Source organism: Microtus ochrogaster, unplaced genomic scaffold (genome assembly GCF_000317375.1).
Source record: "Microtus ochrogaster isolate Prairie Vole_2 unplaced genomic scaffold, MicOch1.0 UNK24, whole genome shotgun sequence".
In the NCBI taxonomy this organism is placed as follows: Eukaryota; Metazoa; Chordata; class Mammalia; order Rodentia; family Cricetidae; genus Microtus; species Microtus ochrogaster.
Window position 1 is genome coordinate 1972213 of NW_004949122.1, and position 19622 is coordinate 1991834.

Sequence of the window (19622 nt, forward strand, 5' to 3'; positions counted from 1 at the left end):
TTATCCATCCATCCATCCATCTACCCATTTATCCATCCATCCATTTATCCATCCATCCATTTATCCATCCATCCATTTATCCATCCATCCATCCACCCACGCATCCATCCATCCATCCATCCATGATCCATCCATCCATTTGTGATCCATTCATTACCCATCCATAACAATGGCTGCAGGTGGAAGAGCAGGGGAAGCTGTTAAGGAGTTGGTCATGGGTGCAAAAGAGGGGAGGCTTCAAGGAAAGAGCGTTAGAGATCCCACTCTTAGGAGCTGAAGAGATGGAGGAGAAAGAGCAAGAAGAAGCAGTAAGACAGGCAGTGAAACTGGACTGTGGAAAGTGTTGCCAAAGCTGAAGATGACTCAGGAGTCACCCATGCCAGAGGGAGCATCCCATGCTTCTGAGACTTCAAGACGCAACTGGTGCTGTGGAGGGAAAGAGGGCAGCTGGGGCAGTATTGGAGAGATTGAAGAAGTCGGGATCATTGGCATTAGGTTCTGAGGCTGGGTGGGTGGAGGGGAGGGGAAGACACAGGCAGCCTGGGAAACAAAGACCTGTCAGAATCAGGGGATAGGAGTGTGGCTGAGGTTGAGGGGGAGGGGAAGCCGCCCCAGGCTAAATATACCGGGTGGTGAATTGATGTCCCCAAAAGGTCCCCAAAAGAGAGTTGCAAAATGATTAACCTCTTAACAATTCCTGAAAAAGGTTTGGGGGATCTGAAGCCCCACCCAGTCGAGTCACCCAGGGGCACCCCTAACCCTGTAGGAAGTCTGAGGGTGAGGGAGAAGGCAAGTGTGGGCTCTGAAATAGTCTATCAACAGACAGCAAAACGGAGCATTGTCATGTGCGCTAACTGTGGGAGAATCACTATTTCCAGAACCCTGTCCTGTGGCTGGAGAACCCAGTCTGTCCCACCCACTTCCAGGCCTGGTCCACAAGATGTCCTTCTCTGGTTTGGTACGCTGGGATCCCCATGTTGTCAGACTGCCTGCTTCTTCTTCTTTGTAACTCAAGGTCTTCCCACCAAGACTGTCCTGGGAGGGTGTGCCCTATGCACGCTGCTCAGATACCCACCTGGGAAGAGACTTCTGGAGACATGCAGATAGGGATATAATAGGAAGCCTACCAGGCATCCTGGTTACCCCTGAACGGCTGCCACAAGTGCTCGAAAACCCCTTCGCTCACTCCACAGAAGCATGCCAAGAGTGAACTGTTACGGCAGGAATTCTGAGTAAACAAAACGAGACCGAGAAGAGACACGCTGCATAGGAGTAGTCAGGAGTGTAGCTCTGGGGTGTCTGTGAAAGTAAGGGACCTCAATTGACTTCTTGGCTGAGCTCCTCCTTTCCAGCCTGGGGAGCTAGAGTGCGAGGCGGTAGTTCTCCAATATCACCACAAGGGGGAGCGCGGTCCTCTCCTAGAGCCTTCCCAACCCTCCCGCACAGCACTGCAAGCAAAAGTTTTTCTTAAACTAACAATGCCAGTGTAAGGAGGTGCTCGCGCCTGATTGGATGAGGGAATTTTGCAGGTTTGATTCCTTGATTGGACAGGAGGTGTTAGGGGTGGAGAGAGAGCTGATGGTGGGGGATCCCGCTCCCTCCCCCGTCAGTCTGGCCGGCTCTGTCCTCCCGTAGGCTCCGCTGTAGCTCGCAATGTGACACCAGGACGCACACGCTCTCGCGCGCTCTCCCAGGCTCGCTCTCCCTCATCCTCTCTCACACACGCACGAACACACCCACCTCTCCCATAAACACACACACACACATGCACACCCACATCCACGCGCGCCCGCACCGCCCCACGCGCGCACACTCCCGCCCACGCCCACGCCGCGCTCCGGGGAGTCAGGTCCCGGCCAGAGCGAGAAAGGACACGGAGAAGCCACCCGCCGGGAGCGCAGCGGCGCCCCGGGACGCGGCGCGTCTCGGCTCGGGCTCCGTCTGGGGGACGCTGGCCGGCGATGGCCCTGGATTGCCTGCTGCTGCTCCTCCTGGCATCCGCAGTGGCCGCGATGGAAGGTAACGTACCCTTCGTGGCGCAACTTGGCGGCTGCCAGCTGCCAGTTCTCTGGTGCCGCACGCTTCTCGGAGCTGCTTTGGTTGCTCGGTGTAGCCAGGCACCCTGGTGCCTGAGGGCAAGGATGTCCCAGAGCCTGGGAGGAGACGGGGCACCAAGCTGGGGCGGTACCCACAGGTATGCCCCGGGTCGACTCTGAGCACCCGCCGCTGGTTCGCAGTCTCCACGCTCCGCGCTCGGTGCTCTCAGATAGCACGATCCCCGGACATCTCCGGCTCAGAGAGCCTGGATCCCGCTGCATTGCGGTGCAAGCTCCTTAGCTCCTAGAGAAGCTGGTCTGGGAAGGGATACCTCGGGCCACCGGGCTCCTAGAGTGGGCACCTTGGGTTCTTTCATTCCCAGGCCTGGGTGCGCTGGCGAGCTGTGGAGCGCCTTCTCGCTTTCCCAGCTTGCTCGCAGTCTGAGGCTTCTGGACTCTGGGCTCGGCAGGCAAGAGCTGCGCGCTGGGGATCAGAGAAGCTTCAAGCCGGTACCTGGCAAGTGGCTGGCAAACAAGGGGGGCCAAGTCCACTGACCGCACCCTGGGGGGGGGGTATCAGTCTGAGAACCTGCCGGCTACAATCTTCCAGGGACAGCAAGAGCGAGGTGGACACCTTTCTGCCTTTTGAGCTTTGTAGTAGGGGTGGTCTGGGGTGAGTGCTGGTCCTGCCTAAACTCATCTGGGGGAGAAGAGACTGCGTGGTTGCAAGCTCCCTTAGCGACACCATCCCTGCTGACTCAGCGTGGTTGTGCCTCTGGCTGGTGCAAGCCAAACCCGCTAAGCGGACCCCTTGCTCGGCGCACCCGGGAGCCCAGGCGCTCAAGGCTCCCGCGAATCCCCGTGGGAAATCCCTGCTTGCCTCCCCGCCTCCCACCCCATTCCCCGCCCCCAATCTTCCCAGCGGAACTGCGGTGCCCGCCACCTCTTGGGGGGCATTAGGAGGGGAGCAGAGTTAGAGTTAGCTCAAGGAAACAACTCTGGGGTGAGATTTTGCCACCTCTGCTCGAAACCCCACTCCACATGGATGTTGCTTGCCAGGCGGATTCCACTCGGACACTCCAGGTGGAAGAGTCGCAGCTCTCGGTTTCCCTACTCTGCCGCCCGGTTGTGGGTTCCAAGCAAACTGACTCGCTCAGTTGAAACTCCATACCAACATTGGTCCAGTGTGCCTGACCCTTCCTGAAGGCACTGCCCCTTTCCAAGAAAAACGGGCATACCTCACGCCCCACCCTGTCACAGCAACGAAGATGTCTTAGCCTTGGCAAAGACTATCTTTGCTCCGCCTGGTACCTGTGGTTATGATGAAGAGAGGAGCAGCGACTAATACATAGAAAGCTCCATTCTTGCTTTTCCCAACGTGGCTTTTTGTTTGCCCTCGGCCTCCTGCTGCCCTGCCAGGCTATTGGTCTTCGTGGAGTGTGTGTGTGTGTGTGTGTGTGTGTGTGTGTGTGTGTGTGTATGTGACTTTTGGAATGTGCAGGGTTTAGACTGGTGTGGAGTGTGGTCAGCACCTCAGCGTAGGCTTGAGGTTGACTCATCGGGAGACACGTGCCGAAGCAGTTGAAATAGAAAGCGATAGATACCAACCCCGCAACAAAGCCGGGTGAGAGCAGTTGAACGTTGGGGTAACCTGCAAGACTGTGTGGGCTGGGGTGGTGACTCGTCAGGTCTGTCGCCTTTAGTGCCTCTGCGGGGTCAATGATTCTGTGTCAGAGAGCAGATAGATGTTCACTTTAGGACGCCTGCTTTTGGTTTTGAGTCTCAGTAGATGAAGGAGGGGACACACACACACACACACACACACACACACACACACACACACACAGAGGCATATATATATATATGTGAAATAGTTTGCAAAGCAATGAGTGGGAACAAATCAGGCGCCAGGACACATTCTTCCCTCCGTACTTTTCTTTTTCCCTGACTAGCCCCCTTGCCGTCGCCATGGAGCTACTCATGGGTGCCATTGTGTACATTCAGCCCGGTGTACGGGGGCCCTGCTACCCAGGCCTGCTGCAAGGGTCCGCTTCAGAGCTGAGGCCCTCCTCTCGGTGGAGGGGGTGGGGGAGCTTTTCCAGTTCCTTGGCAGGAAAGCCTCATTCTGTGGACTGAAAATCTCTGTAAGGGTTAAAAGAAATACCACATTCAGCAGAATATTAAAGCGGCGCCTTGTCCCTGCTAAGCGCGCAGGGGTAGCACACACCATTCGCTCCCTCCCTTTCTCAGACGACAACAGGCAGGTTCGTTTTCTCCTCTCCACACACAGAGCCGCATTCCCGCCTGCCTGCCTGCCTGGGTTGGGGCCAGCCTCATTTGGTTTGTGATGAGTACGGAATAATTCTCAGAGGAGTGGATCAATGAGCTGCCTACAGAGGCGGCAGGGCCCTCCCCAAACTCTGCCTCTGGGGGAGGCAGCCTCCTCCTTGGTGATTTCAGCCACTTGTGTGTCTCCCTTCTTCCTGGGAGCTCTGGGGTGGATTTCAGACAGGTTCTCCGTTTAAGCTGGGGCAGGCACAAAAGAGCCGTGTGTGTCATGTGTGGTCCAGACGGGGAGATGTGGGCCAAGGAAGGCAAGTCCTTATATGACCTCTGCCTGGGTGATGGAAGGAAGGTAAGAGAGAAAGAAGGGAGAGAGGGCTGGGCGGGGGCAGTGGGATTCTAAGTCACATGCCACCAGGCAGGAAGCTGGTTGCCCCTTATGTGGGAAAACCATACCGAAAGAGAGCAATTCTTCCCTCTCCCTCCTGCTGTCTCCCTTTGTAGCCAGTGGCAGGAGGGTACAGCAGCGCAGGGCAAGGGCTTGCTGGGCTTCCTGAATTGGCTTTTAGAGGGGAATGAGGTAGATGGGGAAACTGAGGTAGATGGGAAAAGCCAGATAGTGGGGAGAGCCGCTGACACCCTCTGGGCTTCTGAGCCCTGCCAAGCACCGGCTTCTCCAAGCCTTTGCCAGAGCACGGCCTCTGGCTTTTTGTCTCTAACTCTGTCACTTGGAGACTATCACCCAGACCACCTGGTCTCAGTGCCTTGCACTATCCAGTGGATTTAGGGCTTGTCCACTCCAACCTTCTGTTCTGAGAACATCCCTTGTACTAAAGAGAGATTAGGAAGACACTTGTATATTAAGCTGAAAAAACCATTGATAGCTAGTCTGAAAGAGTTCTCTGTAGCATGAAGACTCAAGAACATCATGTTATTCTAGCATGGGAAAAAGTGAGAGACAATTTTTTGAAACTCCAAAGGACAGCCATTGCAGGCAGGGGTTCTAAGGTGTCTGGAAAGCTGTGCATGCCTGGGCAACTCGCTGAAGGCTCTTGGCTCCGAGTTCAGCAGGTCTGGAAGGGTTCTGGATGTTTGCACTTGTGTGGGTTTCCTAGAAGATCCCGGTGCAGTTGCCTCCTGGAAATGCAGGTCCACATCAGACTGCAGTCTAACATTTGGGTATCGAGGCTACCCTGACTGAGTTGGAACGGCCTGGACAGCTGCAGTTTTAGCAAAATGCTTGATGACTGAGAGACAGGAAGCCTGATGCCTACAGAAGGTTGGGAAACTGTTGGTGAGAAGAACTCTGGCATCCCTCCCCCTCCCCCGTGTTTACAACACCCGACCAAACAGGTCTTATTTTTATCATCAAACCCTGTCCCATTTTATACATGAGAAGCCTGAGACACAAACAGTTTGATAAAGAATCCCTGCCTGGGAAGTGGTTGAGCCAGGCAGTCAGGTGGTGGCTTGCCTTCTTAGCCCCACTGCCTCCCTCCAGCTCCAAGTGTAGGGTGTGCATGCAGGAGGTTCAGCCTGCATTCATGGGTGGGACGAGCTTGGTGCCAGCTCAGCCAGGGTCTTTCCTCTGGAAACACAGAGACCAGTGTCTCCAAGGAGATGGCCCAGACCCTGACCTGTCACTACATGGCCATCTGGACCATTCCCCTCACCCGGATCCTTGAAGAAGCTCCCTGTATTTTTTTCCTCGTCTGTCCTAGCCATTTAAGGAACCTGAATATTTCTATTAAATTTGCCTGTCTCTAAAGATGGTGGAGAAACAGAGCATTGGATGTCTGCCCTTCTGAGGAAATTACTATAATAATAAAGTAATGCCTTGGGAGAGATTTCATATTTAAAAGAAAAATTTTGCATGCGAAATGCCTCCCTCTGTCTGCAGATTCCATTTAGGTTGCAGTCGTAGGTGGGTCTTTGGGTTAGAGTGTTCAGCTGCACCGAAAGGGGCTCCTGCCTGAGTGGCTGGCTCAGGGACATCCACACCATCGAAAACCCCTGATGTTTTAGGACCATCTTGCTGGTTTGATGGTCACATCTCTGAGGGTTAGGCACATCTTCCGGGGAGGCCTAAAGAACAGTGAATGGGTCCTTTGTGTATGGGAGTTTACTTTCCATGGAAACCATGATCAGGGACCAGTCGGATGCATAACCACACTCCCCTTTCCCATGCCTCAGTTTCTTCAATGTTGAGTCAGACTGGGAGAGAGGATAGCAGGGACACAGAGCTGGCATACTCTAGGGTCAGAGCAGCAGCTGAAGCAGTGCTGGGCAGATTGATAATTGCTAACAAAGTCCTATGAGTGGTAAAGTGACCCCCGTCCCCCAGGGAACTGAGGCTAGTGCATGGGTCCTCACAGGCACTTGAGGGTTCTGCTCTGGTCATCTCAGGCGTTCAGTGTCCAGACCTCCTAGACTAATAAGGGAAAGGAACGTGGTTAGCGTTAAGAATTGCCTTGGTCCAGCACTCCTACGGGGTAGACTATGCTCAAGGAACCTCCACGGGCCAGCAGAAAGTTTAGGCAGTGCAGGCAGCATGGTGGCATGGTCCCCACCATGGAGAATTTTCTGCCAGGTGCCTCTCAGTTACATTAGGCATCTTTGTCTCTTTATTGAGTTTTCATCTGCATCCCAGCCCAGAAAATGGGTCTTATTTACCTTTTGTGATGCTGTGGCAAAAACAGTTGATATGGACAACTTAAAGCAGGGGACCTTTATTTTTCTCATGGTTTGGGAGGCTTGTGGAGCAGTGCCCATCTGATGAAGTAAGAGGATGCTCCGAGAGAAAGAGGGCTAGCCTTGTCCCCTCCCCTCGCCTTTCCTCAGGTCGGTACCCTCAGCCTATAGTGCCACCCGCGTTCAGGGTGGATGTTTCCACCATGAGTTCATATTCTCTGGAGAAACAAGCGCACCCCACTGTCTCATCAATCCCTTAGCAAGTCTAATCAAGTTGGCCATGCATTCATCCTCACAGGCACACCACACCCTGCCGTCGTGGTCCACTCCGAAAGCATCTTCCCAGCCTGCTCTCTTACCTTCTAGCAAGTGTGGATGGGAGTGTTAGGGAAAGATGCCCTTAGCTGGTGAGCAGGGGACCTTCACTATACTCTAATGACCCTGCCAGTGACAAGAGCAACAGGATGGCCTACTCGCTAAAGGGGACAAAGGGGATGGAGGAGCAGGTCCTGCACAGATGTTTCCCCAGGTCAGGCGAAGTCTCTGCAGCTGCCGACAACACCATTAACAACTGCTTAAGGAGGCGGCTGGTAGAAGGCTCCCCCAGAGTTCTCCGTGGCAGAACTGGGCCAGTGTGAAAACATCTAGATTTCCTGAGAATCACCAGGTCTCATTTCTGCCCACAGACTGCACCTGAGGCCCCGAGTGCCTCATCTCTCCCCTCCTGTTTTCTGGCAGCAAGTGACAAAATGACTGATTTGAATTTAACCTCTTTGCTCTGCTTCTCTGTCCCCTCGTGGGAGTGATAATGAGCAGAGAACTGGGCAGAGGTGGGTGGTTAGGAGGAAAGTGGGCAAGCGAGGGGAGCGGGGGCCTTAACACTGGCTTCCAGGGTCTCCGCACTGGAAAGAGACATACTCCATCGTCTGCTTAAGAGGCTGCTGGAGCTCAAGGGAGCATGCGCAGGTGCGTCTCCTTTACAGCCTCAACACGACGGAAACAGAACAGGAGACAAGATTTAGGAGGGGGCAGACTGTCTCGGAAGCCCCCAGCCTGGTAGTTCCTGGCTAGAGCCGGAACTGGACTGTGCCCCCCCCCCACTCACGGAGCATGCGCCCCATGTGAGGATGTGCATGCCCTCGGCGTCTGGGTGCCTGTTCTGGGTGTGGGCGAGGGAGCTGACGCCTCACAGGTTCACTGCCCTCAGCTAAGAGCCAGACTCAGCACTTTTTCTATGTATCATTGCTTCTGTGTGGATTAAATTCGGGAACTTTAACTTCTAAACCATGAACCTTTTAGCCCTTGTCCTGCCCAATGCTGTTTAAGGCCCCAAATGACCACTCTTCCTGTGTCTGATATTGGGGCTCTTCTCACCGCAAAGAGTGGCCTCGTCTGTTCTGTAAGCTGGAGGGCAACCATTTGCACACTCCTTCCGAGAACCCCGCCTTATCCCTGGGGTCACGCATTGGTTGCTTTTGCTACATAGCCTCCAGGTCTTGCCTTTGTTGAGCTCAGGAACTCAAATGCGGAGTGGAACCTGTGCCCATCCTGAGGAGGTAGTCAGGGGCAGTGTGTGTGCACTAGTGGGCATGGGGGAGAGTACTGTGCAGGTCTCCTGGGGCTCCATCCATGGTCTCCCCTGCCACAAGCAGGGCCTGAGGCAGATGAGTACCCTGTTTCTTCCCTAGTGCCCTTCCTGTCTCAGCCTGGGCCCTGCGGTTGGTTCCCTAACTGTCCAGCAACTCAAAGGAAGGCTCTAGACTGAACCTCAGCTTTGGGTGTGGGAAATCCCTCAGCATCTTTCTCCCTGGACAATGGCTTGCCCTCTGAAAGCCATGGACTGGACCGGCAGAGAGATGGGCAATTGCGGCAGAGAGCCTTGTCTGAGAGCCACAGCTGGGCGCTGCAGTTGGTTGTTCTCTGCTTTCCCTGTGCGGTGTTGCTTAAGGCCTTTGCCCTTGTCCCTCTCGCTGATGCCCAGGGAGGCTGGATCCAGGAGGTGAACTGGGGAAGAGGGAATGGGCCTCATTCTGGGTGCCCTTGGACCTGTTTCTGCTCCTGAACTCTGCTGCTGCTCCCGGCTGTCTGCTGTTCTCTTCACAGGACTGCAAGCCCCTCCAGGGTTTTCTCCATCTCTGAGGATGAGTGCATTATAGAAACAGGGGTAAGCGGTAAGCTCGGAGGAAAAGAACGGGGTGTCAGGATCACTAGTGCATTACAGAAACGGGTAAGCGGTAAGCTCGGAGGAAAAGAACGGGGTGTCAGGATCACTAGGAAATTCACTAAGTTTGGAGGAAGTACCAAGAGGTCTCTGCTGAGAACATACTTCGAATGTCAGACCATGACTTGGTAATCGGTGTCGTCCTGTTCATATCACATGTGTGACTCCCTTGCTGACTCCCTGGCACTTCCAGGACCCAAGGAAGACCCTTCACCATGCAGACTCTTCCTTTCCTTACTGCCCGCTGTCCCCCAGCACCGCCCTTCCCAGCTCCATGTAGGCACACATGGATGCACATGTATTACAGGCTTTGAATGTCTGCTGCCCTTTTCCCCGAGAAATCATCTGACCCTGAGCTGTGGCGTGCCTCTGGGGCTTCAGATGCTCTTGTTGAGTTCTTTATGGATCTTTTTCAGGCTAAACCTAAGTTATTCTTCTGGATTCACCCCAGTGGACCCCTTTCCTTGAAAGTATGCCTTGGCCCCAGGGTCTTGTTGCAGCCTCCCTCTGCCCATTCCCACATGCTTTGTAATTGTGTATTTGTTTTGCTGTGTCCCACAGCTCTGTGACGCCTTGATGATCGAGGTACTATCTATCAGCTATCTTGATAGCTGCAGCATAGGCCACATAGGTGGGTAAATCATGTGAATTAGCTTTATGAAAGAAAGAAAAGGCCAACGGAATGTTTAAAATTGAGTCATGAGTAGTGTATCCATCTGCTGTGGTCATAAAAGATCATAAAGAGCCCCCCCTCCCACACGACATCTGTCATGTTTTAAGGAAACCTAGGTGTCAGGGAGAAGTCACAGGGATGTCCTAGGCACACCCCTGGCTCAGGTTCCTGCCCATGACCAGCATCAGATGCTGGATATGAATGAGTTTTCAGATGGCTGCCACTACATCTTTTGAGCTACCACTGCTTTCCCTGAGTGGCCAGGGAGCAGACCTTCTTCATGAGTTTTATGCGAACTTCAGGCTCAGGAACGAAATGAGTGCCACCATTGCTTACAAACGCAGAATTGGATTGACTTGTATGATAACTGGTAACTGGAATTTCTTAAAAAGCCCTAGAAGGAAAAAAAAGAACCTTGGTAGAGAAAATAGAAGGGGGGGGCCTGGGATGATGTAGGAGATACTGTGTTTCATTCATGCAACATTTAACGAAAATCTGCTCACCTCCCACGGTGTGCCTGGCATTGTGCAGAATGAGGGTGCTCCATGTTCAGGCTACTGGGGCACAGTTGACCACCAGAAAGATGAATAGCACAAGGTTTAATTCCAGGACAGATATGAAGGGGACAGACAGGGTGTGACTGTGAGTGCTGAGAGCAGGCGTGGGCAACTCAATGTTGGAGACAGGAGGCCGTCTTTCTTTCTGTTTGAAGGGCAACATAGCAAGCAGACATGCCGTGCTTGGGAGATAAGCATTGATTTGACTGGAATTCTGTCTGGTCCAGCTGAACCAATGTGGCAGAGGCTGCTTTACACGGCAGGTGAAACGTCTTGTCCTCTGAATGTCACATAAGGGCTGAGCCTCTCCTGGATCCGAGAGTCCAGATTCTGTAAGGGGCAGCATGGAGGGTGAGCTGCAGGGTAAGCATTTGCCCAGCCGTCGCCAGTCTCATCAGTGCTCACCCAGAGCGAATCTGTTGAGCGTCTGTGTGAGAAACACTACACGGAGAACCAAAACCACCGAGATCAAGAATACAGCCTTTCCTTCCAGGAGCTCACTAGACAGCGGACTGGTGGGGGAGACAGAGGCTCGGAAACTACAGGCTGCTTCCAAGAGGGATGCAGGTGGATGTATGCATAGTTCCACACCTGTCTCTGGGAGACGAGGGGAGGGTCAGGCCTCAAACCAGAAAGGGTGGAAGAAGGAGCATGGGTGTGCGTGTGCATGTACATGTGTGTGTGTGCTTGTGTGCATGTAGAGAGAGAAAGAGAGAGTATAAAAGGTATAGACAATATAGGTGTGTATAAGATAGAAAAGCTGAGAGAGGAAGAGAGACCGACATTGTGTGCTCACGTGTGTGAGAGATACAACATGTGAGCGTGAGATAAGAGAAGCAGAGGCTCTGAGAGAGACTGCATGTGAGAGAGTTGTGTGTGTGTGTGTGTGTGTGTGTGTGAGAGAGAGAGGTTGTGTGTGTGTCTGAGAGAGAGAAGTTGGGGAAGCCTGCGTATGTATGAGATAGAATAGAGACAGGCCAAGTGTGTTGGGGGAGTGAGTTTTCTTGGAAGAAGGGCAGGGTGCTGTCAGAGGTGGGGGTGGGGTGGGTAGAATGAGCGGTCCAGGCTTTTCCAGCTCTTTCTCAAGAAGGTGGACACCCAGAGTTTCCCACTAAAGGCTTTAGCCTTTACCTACCAGTCGTATGTTTTGCTCAACTCTGGCTGCAGAGAAACAGAGCAGGAACACTTGCTATTGCTAGGCCATTTGTGACCAGAGTCATGACTATTCTCAGGGACAGCATACTGTCTCTGGACCCAGGCTTTATTCCTCGGTTCTTGTCTGTATAAGCCAGGATCCCGTCAGAAAACAGGTAGTAGTGTCGAAGGGTCAGCCTGGGAAACCCTTTCCAGAGATGTGCAGAAAGGTAAGGGACCCAGTGAGGATGGGGTGGAGCCAGGTCACAGCACACCAGGTCATTATGTACCCAGGACTATCGGAATCTGACCAGAGTGTTCCATGGAGGGCCTCCTGAGAACATCCAGGAACAGATAAGAATGTAGCTCTTGCTTAGACTGCACAGGATAGGGTTGGAGGCTCGCTGTCTTCTCTCCATTCCTTCTCTACCCCGTCTCTACCAGCTCATCATTCTGATCAACTGGCAAGAAGGCAGGTGCACTATGCCTCACTTGGTAGAGTGCTCGTTGTACAAGCGCAGGGGCCTGAGTGTGGATACCCTGCACTGTGTTAAAGACAGGTATAGGGGCACACATCTACGCCAGAGCTGGAGAGATGGAGATGGATGGATCCATGGGTCTTCCTGGCTAGCCGGTATAGCCAATCAGTGAGCTCCAGGTTCAGTGACTTTGTCTCAAAGATTAAAGAGGAGATCAGTTTAATAAGACACCTAATGTTCCCTGCCTTACACACACACGTGCACACACACACACACGCACACGCATACACTCTCACACATGCATATTAAGGCGGAGGATATTGGAGTCTGATTGATTTAGTCCATGGAGGTTGATCTCTTAAGATATAGACAAGTGTAGAGAGGGTATGGCGGAGCCAGTGGAGAGAAACTGCAGCCTTTTGGTTGACTTCATCCTCTGGCTGTTGTCCTACATAGTGGTCATATAGCTATTAGCAGTCTCGAACACATGGCCTCTTGAACTCAATGGCCATATAAATTCTTAACCTCCTGCCCTCTGAAGGTCTGTCAAATGCCCCGACTTTTGTCCCATTGGCCTCCATGGGGGCCTGAGCCTTCCAGTGTGAACCAGGCTTTGTCACAGAAGGATGAAATACCATCACTGGTCAGGCTTAGATCACATGACCTAGAGCTAGTCAGGGCAGCGCCATTAGCTCTGGATTCACCTCAGCTTCTTGGCTTGAGGTGTGAAAGGCCAGATTTCTCACAAAAATGTCAGCATATAGTTGCTGGTAGCAGAAATGGGCATAAGGCTGGCAGCCATGTGCAACACTCATTCTGTGTTCTGGGTGACTGGGTAACGGAGCAAGAGCCATCAGGTGTGCAGTAAGGAAAAGAGTATGTGCCGTGGACTCCAGAAAGTGGTGGCTAGGGCTGAGATCCCCTGCTTGGAGTTGAGAGGTGATTAGGGCTGAGATCGCCTGCTTGGAGTTGAGAGGTGATTAGGGCTGAGATCGCCTGCTTGGAGTTGAGAGGTGATTAGGGCTGAGATCGCCTGCTTGGAGTTGAGAGGTGATTAGGGATGAGATAGCCTAGTTGGAGATGAGAGGTGATTAGGGATGAGACAGCCTAGTTGGAGACAGCCAGGACTGGAAGGCTGGAGGCAGCTGGGCAGCGCCTATCTTGGTGAGGACGCGTCCTCTAGATGCTCTCTCTATTCCTGGACACCGATCACACCCAGTGGTGAGGACGGCAGCACATTGGCATTGGGCTAAAGGCAAAGCAGTTGGAAGACTCTGGTGACGCCCCCTTGGCCCTCAAGGAAGAGTGTCCTTACAGTGGAGTTAGGTGTAAAGCAGTGGCCATGACTTCTTCCTACCGCAGCACCGGGGTCCCAGAGCAGACACAGGCGCACCTAAACTTAACCTCACAGGGAAGTTGAATGCTCAGTGGACGGCAAGAATGGAGGAAAGACACACGTATAGATTGCTGAGACGGTCATTTCTCCTCTGTCCAGCCATTGCCAGTCATGGTGTAGCTACACCCAAGCTTTCTATTTCCCACCAGCAGAGTACCGAGTCACAGTTTTCAACACTCTTTTTGACCCTTATTCCTTCTGGGTTTTGAAATGTGTGCAATATGGCAGGCCCTTAGTATCCTTAGCAGAACACATCTCTCTCTATGTGTGCGCGCGCGTGCGTGTGTGTGGTGGTGGCCGTGTGCACCTCTTTGAGCACAGAGGTCAGGTGAGGATATTGGGTGTCTTCTTGCTCTATTATGGTCCACCGTCTTCCATTGAGACAGGATCCCCCACTGATTCCGGATCAATGCTGGTGGCTGGCAAGCTTCAGTGACCTCCTGTCTTTATACACATAGCTATGCCCTTAAAAGACGTGGGTGCTGGGGGTTTGAGCTCAGGTCCTCACGCTTGCACAGACAAGTGCTCACAAGCGCAGTTTAGACTACTTCTTTCATATCTTTAATGACACATTCTTAATGCAAAGAAAAGTATTTAAAATCTGCCTAAAGCTCATCAGGGGAGAATCTTTGTACTTTCCAGGCTTTAACTTTCCTCTACTCCCAGCCAGGTAGAAAAGGTTTTTTTTTTTTTTTTTTTTTGTCTTGTCTTTTCTTTTTGGAAACACAGTAACACAATTCTGATGCTCCTCATGAAAACCAGTGGTTTTCCTTTTCCAATCAGGAGAAAGTACTTTTCTTTCCACTCATCTGACTAGTCAGAGCATCCTCTCTCCTCCCTGTTCTGGGATCTTGTTGCAGTATTTACCAATTTATTTGCATCTCAATGGTTCCTTAGCAACTATGATGCCCTAGGTATCAGGTACAAAGCTGCTCTCTGACACATCCTGCCAGGATGCTATTGCTCTCTTTTGTGGTACCCAAGTTCCTCAAACTGAGCCATGCCAAGACTCCAGGTGCATTTCCTCAGGGCATCCCAGGCTTCACTCCCAGCCTTATCTGAGCATGCAGAGTCCTATATCACATCCAGATGTGCCCAGATAATCCACTGGTTCCAGAAATCTGTTCTCTAAGGTATATCTGCAATAAGACAATCCTGTCAATGGGTAGACATGAATTGTGTCCATGATACAGATCTGTCTACAGAGGCTCAAGAGGTGTATGTACTTGGAACATGCCTGAGGGACTCTTCTTAGGCTTTGGATGCTGCTACTAAATTCTCGCTCACAGATGGTGATCCTCCACTGCCAACTGTGGAGAATGAATTCAAAATAGTGTTTATTTTTGTGGCATTGTGTGCGTGTGCTTGTGTGCGTATCTGTATTTGTGAGGTGCATTGAACCTGTACATGCATGGAGGAGGTGCATGCTTGGAGGATGATGTTGGGTATTCCGCTCTATCCATCTCCACCTTATTCCCCTGAGACAGGGATCTGTCACTGACCCTAAGGCTTGGCAGGTGGCTAGCCTGCCCCAACAATTCTGTTTCCATCCCCTGCCCCCAAACACTGAGGCTAAAGTTGCACAAGCGGCCATGCTAGCATTTTTACATGGGTGCTGGGGGGGGTTTGAACTCAGGTCCTCATGCTTGCACAGCAAGTACTTTTACCCACTAGTTATCACCCCCATCTCCCAGAGTCAGGTTTTAGCCTAGGTTTGAGATGCTTTTCACTGAAAGTCCTAGGATTTCTATATCACCTACCAGACAGGAGTGTTGTTGTCTCAGGAATAAGACAGATGTGTCTGTTACCTGGTTCCCGTGGACTTGACAGTTGCTATTATTTCATTCCTGGATTTGGAGTGAGTTTTTTGGGAGGAGACGGGGGAGGAGGGGCGAGTATTTATGCCTGTCCAAATATACATGTGTCTGTGCATGTGTGCACTTATGTGCATGCATTCACATGCTTGCCCATGTGTGTGCTCATGCAGATGATGTGGCTAGACAGAGGTACAAGACCCTTCAGCAGATTAGAACATCCTGCCCTGAGTAGGTGGTGTAGCTTCTTTTAAACAGTACCAGGCCCGGCTTCCGCTTCCGAGGCTCCTGGGCATGGAGCAGCCTGGCGAATGGAAGGCACTATTCAGAAAAGGATAATAAGAACAGTGCTCGTTCTACAGCGCGGCTGACCTTTGTGACTCCCACTTCATGTTGTTATGAAATATCGGGGAAAGACTGAAAGAACAATTACGGCTTTGTCATAATGTATCAGGCACAAAGCAAGCGTTCCAAGGAGGCGCTGGCTCGACTGAGCTTGACAAAGCGGGGACTCAGCTCCAGCGTTTAATTTCTTCTCATTTGGAAGTTGTCTTCATTACTTAACACCCGCTGGAAACAACGAACGGATATGCTGTGTGTGCCTCAGCCGCTACAGACTCCAGACAAGGACAGAGAGAGATCCAGTGGTGGGGAGGGGACCGCCTGGGCTTCCTTTAGTCCCTCTCTGGACACCGGTGCACTGGCCCAGTTAAAGCCTTCGTTTATGTGTAGCCCTCGCTTGGTAAAGGTGCGGACGCCTCAGCCCCTTACCTACATTTCTATTGTAAGGAATACTCATCTTACAAAATGCTCTTCTTACAAAAGCAATCTTAGGAAGAAATGGTTTGTTGGCTCAGAGTTCAAGATACAGCCCAACATGATGTGGAAGTCGACGTGGCAGAAGCCTGAAACATCTTTTCACATTACGACCTCGGTTAGAAGTAGAGAACAGTGGCTACACACAGCCTCTCAGCTCACTTTCTTCATTTATATGGTCTAGCATCCCAACCAGGACAGTCCCACCCACTGTGGATGCATCTTCCCACCCCAATGAATGCTGTCCAGATAGCTCCCCCTTGGGCATCCCAAAGAGGTCCATTCCTTAGGATTCTGGATCCTATCAAGTTGATGACACTAACCACGAGACCAGATAAAGTCTGGTCCCTGCTTATTTATCTAAGGGAGAGAGAGGGACTGACTTTCTCTGGAGGGGTACCCTGTGAGGGAGGACCTTGGGATCCGGTGTGGCTGTAATTCTTTCACATCACTCCGAGCTTCCTGTCCGTCTTATCATGTGGGCAGTGGTGACTGACCCACTGCCTGAGTGGATGCCCATGTGAGAAAGCCTACCATCTGGGCTGGGAGTACACACCGCTTTCTTGTTAAGTGTTTCTTATCCTTGTTGTAACTGATTTTTCCAACCTTCTGATTCCTCGAAGCTCTGTTTTTCCTAGGTTCCATGCTATGAAATGCTAATGTCACAGGTAGCCAGGACACCAACACCAATTTCCACACGGAGGCCTTTGGCAGGCCAAGAATCATTATAAACTTTAAGCTGTCTTTCCTCTCCTTCCCAGTGGAGAATCGGGCTCCTTCTCCATGGAGAATGTGCCGTCTAATGAAGTGGGCCTGGGGGTAGCTTAGCCTGTCTTCCATTGAGTTAGAGTGGCTAAACCATTTCTTTTCCTATCACTTGGTGTGGAGCCAAGTCTAACTGGCTCACAAGGCTTCTGTTGAACCAGGTATTAGCTTGTTAGCTATAAGAGAGGTACCAGGGCTCAGAGAAGAACGGGGACATGGGCCTAACTCAGAGGCTCCAGCAGTGGAAACTGAGAGTCAGGTGCAAGTAGCCCTGTGTTGTAACACACTTGATCATGTGCACGCCTGAGCATTAGTCCCAACACTAAGGATGTGAGAATACTTTCTTGAGTCCAGGTCTAGTCTTCGAAAATAAGAGCTTTCTTGAGGTATAACTCCCAGTCAGTGAAGTCTTCACTGTGGCATCCCATGGCTGGTGTGTCACCAGCATATAAACACTAGATAAGACAGGCCCACGGCCACGCTTTATCATCATTTTTCCTTCTTCATCATGGGCCTCTGGCAACCACTGGTCTGTTTCTCAGTGCTGTTTTGCCTTTCCCGGAGCTCATATAACCTGGTACTCTTTCTGTTCTGTTTGGCTTTTTTCACTTAGCAGATACAGCTGGGATTATTTTATGTTACGGTATCAATCCCCTTTATTGCTGAGTACTGTTCTATTGCAGAGAGATGTATCTAAATCGCCTCATCTGCTTGTCAGGGGATAGACATTTGTTTCTAGTTTCTAGTGTTTAGCTGTTTATCGGTAAAGCTACTGTGAACAGGCACATGCCTGTGAGATACAGAATGGAAACTGTGTGTTCATTTCTCTTGGATAAATACTGAAAAGTAGAAATGTTGAATACTATGGCAAATGTATGTTTAGCTTGGTAAGAGACTGTCAATCTGTGCCCCACGGTGACTGTGTCATTGTGCACACAGCAGCTGTGTGTGAGACACCAGGGCTCCTCATCCCCTCAAACAATTGCTATTGTCAGTCTTTTGAAATGGAGTCATTCTGGTGGGTGTGTGGTGGTGTGACATTGTTGGCTTCCAGCCCCATTTACCCAGTGACTGGTGATGGGGTTTATGTGTGTTTATCACTATTCATAGACATTCTTTGGTGAGATAGATGGTCAGATCTTTAGTTTGCGTTATTTAGTTTAGATGCCCGTTATGGCTACCTTTTCCACATGGGTGACTGTTGGAGGCATCAGAATGACTCCACCCACCCACTGCCTGACAAGTAGCATGGCTCCATGGACTTCGGAGACTATCAGTTGTCTCTCTGTAAGACTGTATACTGTGCCTTCTGGGTTTCATTCCTAGGAGTAAGTTGGGGATGGGTTGTCAGTTATTGGGAAAGATGTGCATACCTGGGTCGAGGAAGGCAGTCAAGACTTGGAGTGGGCTTCTGTCATGGAAGTGTGACCCTCAGCAGAGTTCATAGTGCAGATTTTCTGGGGTTGTGTTTCTATGGTTATGCTCGTGTCATTTGTCACCCCAAGTTCCAACCTTTTCTCTACTATAAGCCTGGGTATGTAAGACAGGGGCACACTGTATGGTAGCCCCACCTGCCTGGTGGTGGGGGCAGGAGGAGGCTGGAGAGGTCCGAAGATGTCTTCTTCAGGGTCTTCTTCTTTCAGCTATTTTTGATTTAGGCCTTCCTTCCTTCCTTCCTTCCTTCCTTCCTTCCTTCCTTCCTTCCTTCCTTCCTTCCTTCCTTCCTTCTTCCCTCTCTCCTTCTTTTCCTCTCTCTCTTACTTCCTACTGCAGTGTATGTGTGAGTGCCTCTGTGTGTGTGTAAGTGTGTGTGTGTGTGTGTGTGTGTGTGCAGGTGTGCGTTCAGTTGTGTGAAGGTGTGTGTGTGCGTGCAGTTGTGTGAAGGTATGTGTGTGTGTGTGCAGTTGTGTGAAGGTATGTGTGTGTGTGTGTGCGTGCAGTTGTGTGAAGGTGTGTGTGTGTACGTGTAGGTGTGCAAGCATGTATGTGAACGAATGTGCGGAAGTTGGATGATGACACTGGGAATCTCTCACTATGACTCCCCACTTTATATTTTTGAGACAGGATCTCTTACTGAACCCAGAGTTCACCAAATGCCAAGAGCCTCATGAATCTGATTCCCACCCCCTGTGCAAGAGTTAAAGACATGTGTGACCACTCCATACATAGATGTCAAGGATGTAGACTCAACTGTTTATGTTTATGCTACAGACACTTTATTGACTCAACCATGATCCCGGCCCCTCAAGGTTTCTTTTTAATGGAGAAAAGGTACACGTCCTCTTCACAGGCTGTCTTGTGAAGGGAGCTCACCAGAAGCACCCCCAGATATACCCCCAGACTCTGCCACCATTGGGCCCATTTGGCAGGCTGTTGAATGTTCCAGGATATTCAACACCTTTCTCTTGGCCTCTTGGACTGTGGGGCACTTGCAGCCATTCTGGCTTTGTCATGCATTAGAGTCATGGTTCCACTTTTGGTTTGCTTTACATGGTAAACTCAGGGTTCCACACTTGCCAGAGGTAGAGAGGCTTTACCTGTGTCTGCTGTTACATGATGTTTGGTGACCATGGCAATTGTAGAGGAGGGGGCACATTAACAGGGATGTGGAAGTCTTGTGTGTTATCAAAGACTGAATGCTTTCCTGGGCCCTTTGTCCCCACTTACAAATGCGTGGCTGAGGCCGTGTCACTCCTGACTCTGAGCCTTACAGACACCTCTGCTGCCTGAAATTTATGTATTTATTTTTGCTTTCAT

At 51.3% G+C, this 19622-nt stretch overlaps 1 protein-coding gene across 1 annotated transcript in view; it reads left to right on the top strand.

Annotated features, from left to right (window-relative positions):
- Window positions 1-1506: 1506 nt before the first annotated feature.
- The window catches only part of Ephb1 (EPH receptor B1), a 445475-nt gene continuing 427359 nt past the window's right edge, over window positions 1507-19622 (top strand). The window contains exon 1 of the mRNA XM_026789586.1: window positions 1507-2019. Coding sequence (XP_026645387.1) covers window positions 1962-2019 — 58 coding nt within the window. The 5' untranslated portion in view covers window positions 1507-1961. The remainder of the gene's footprint in view (window positions 2020-19622) is intronic.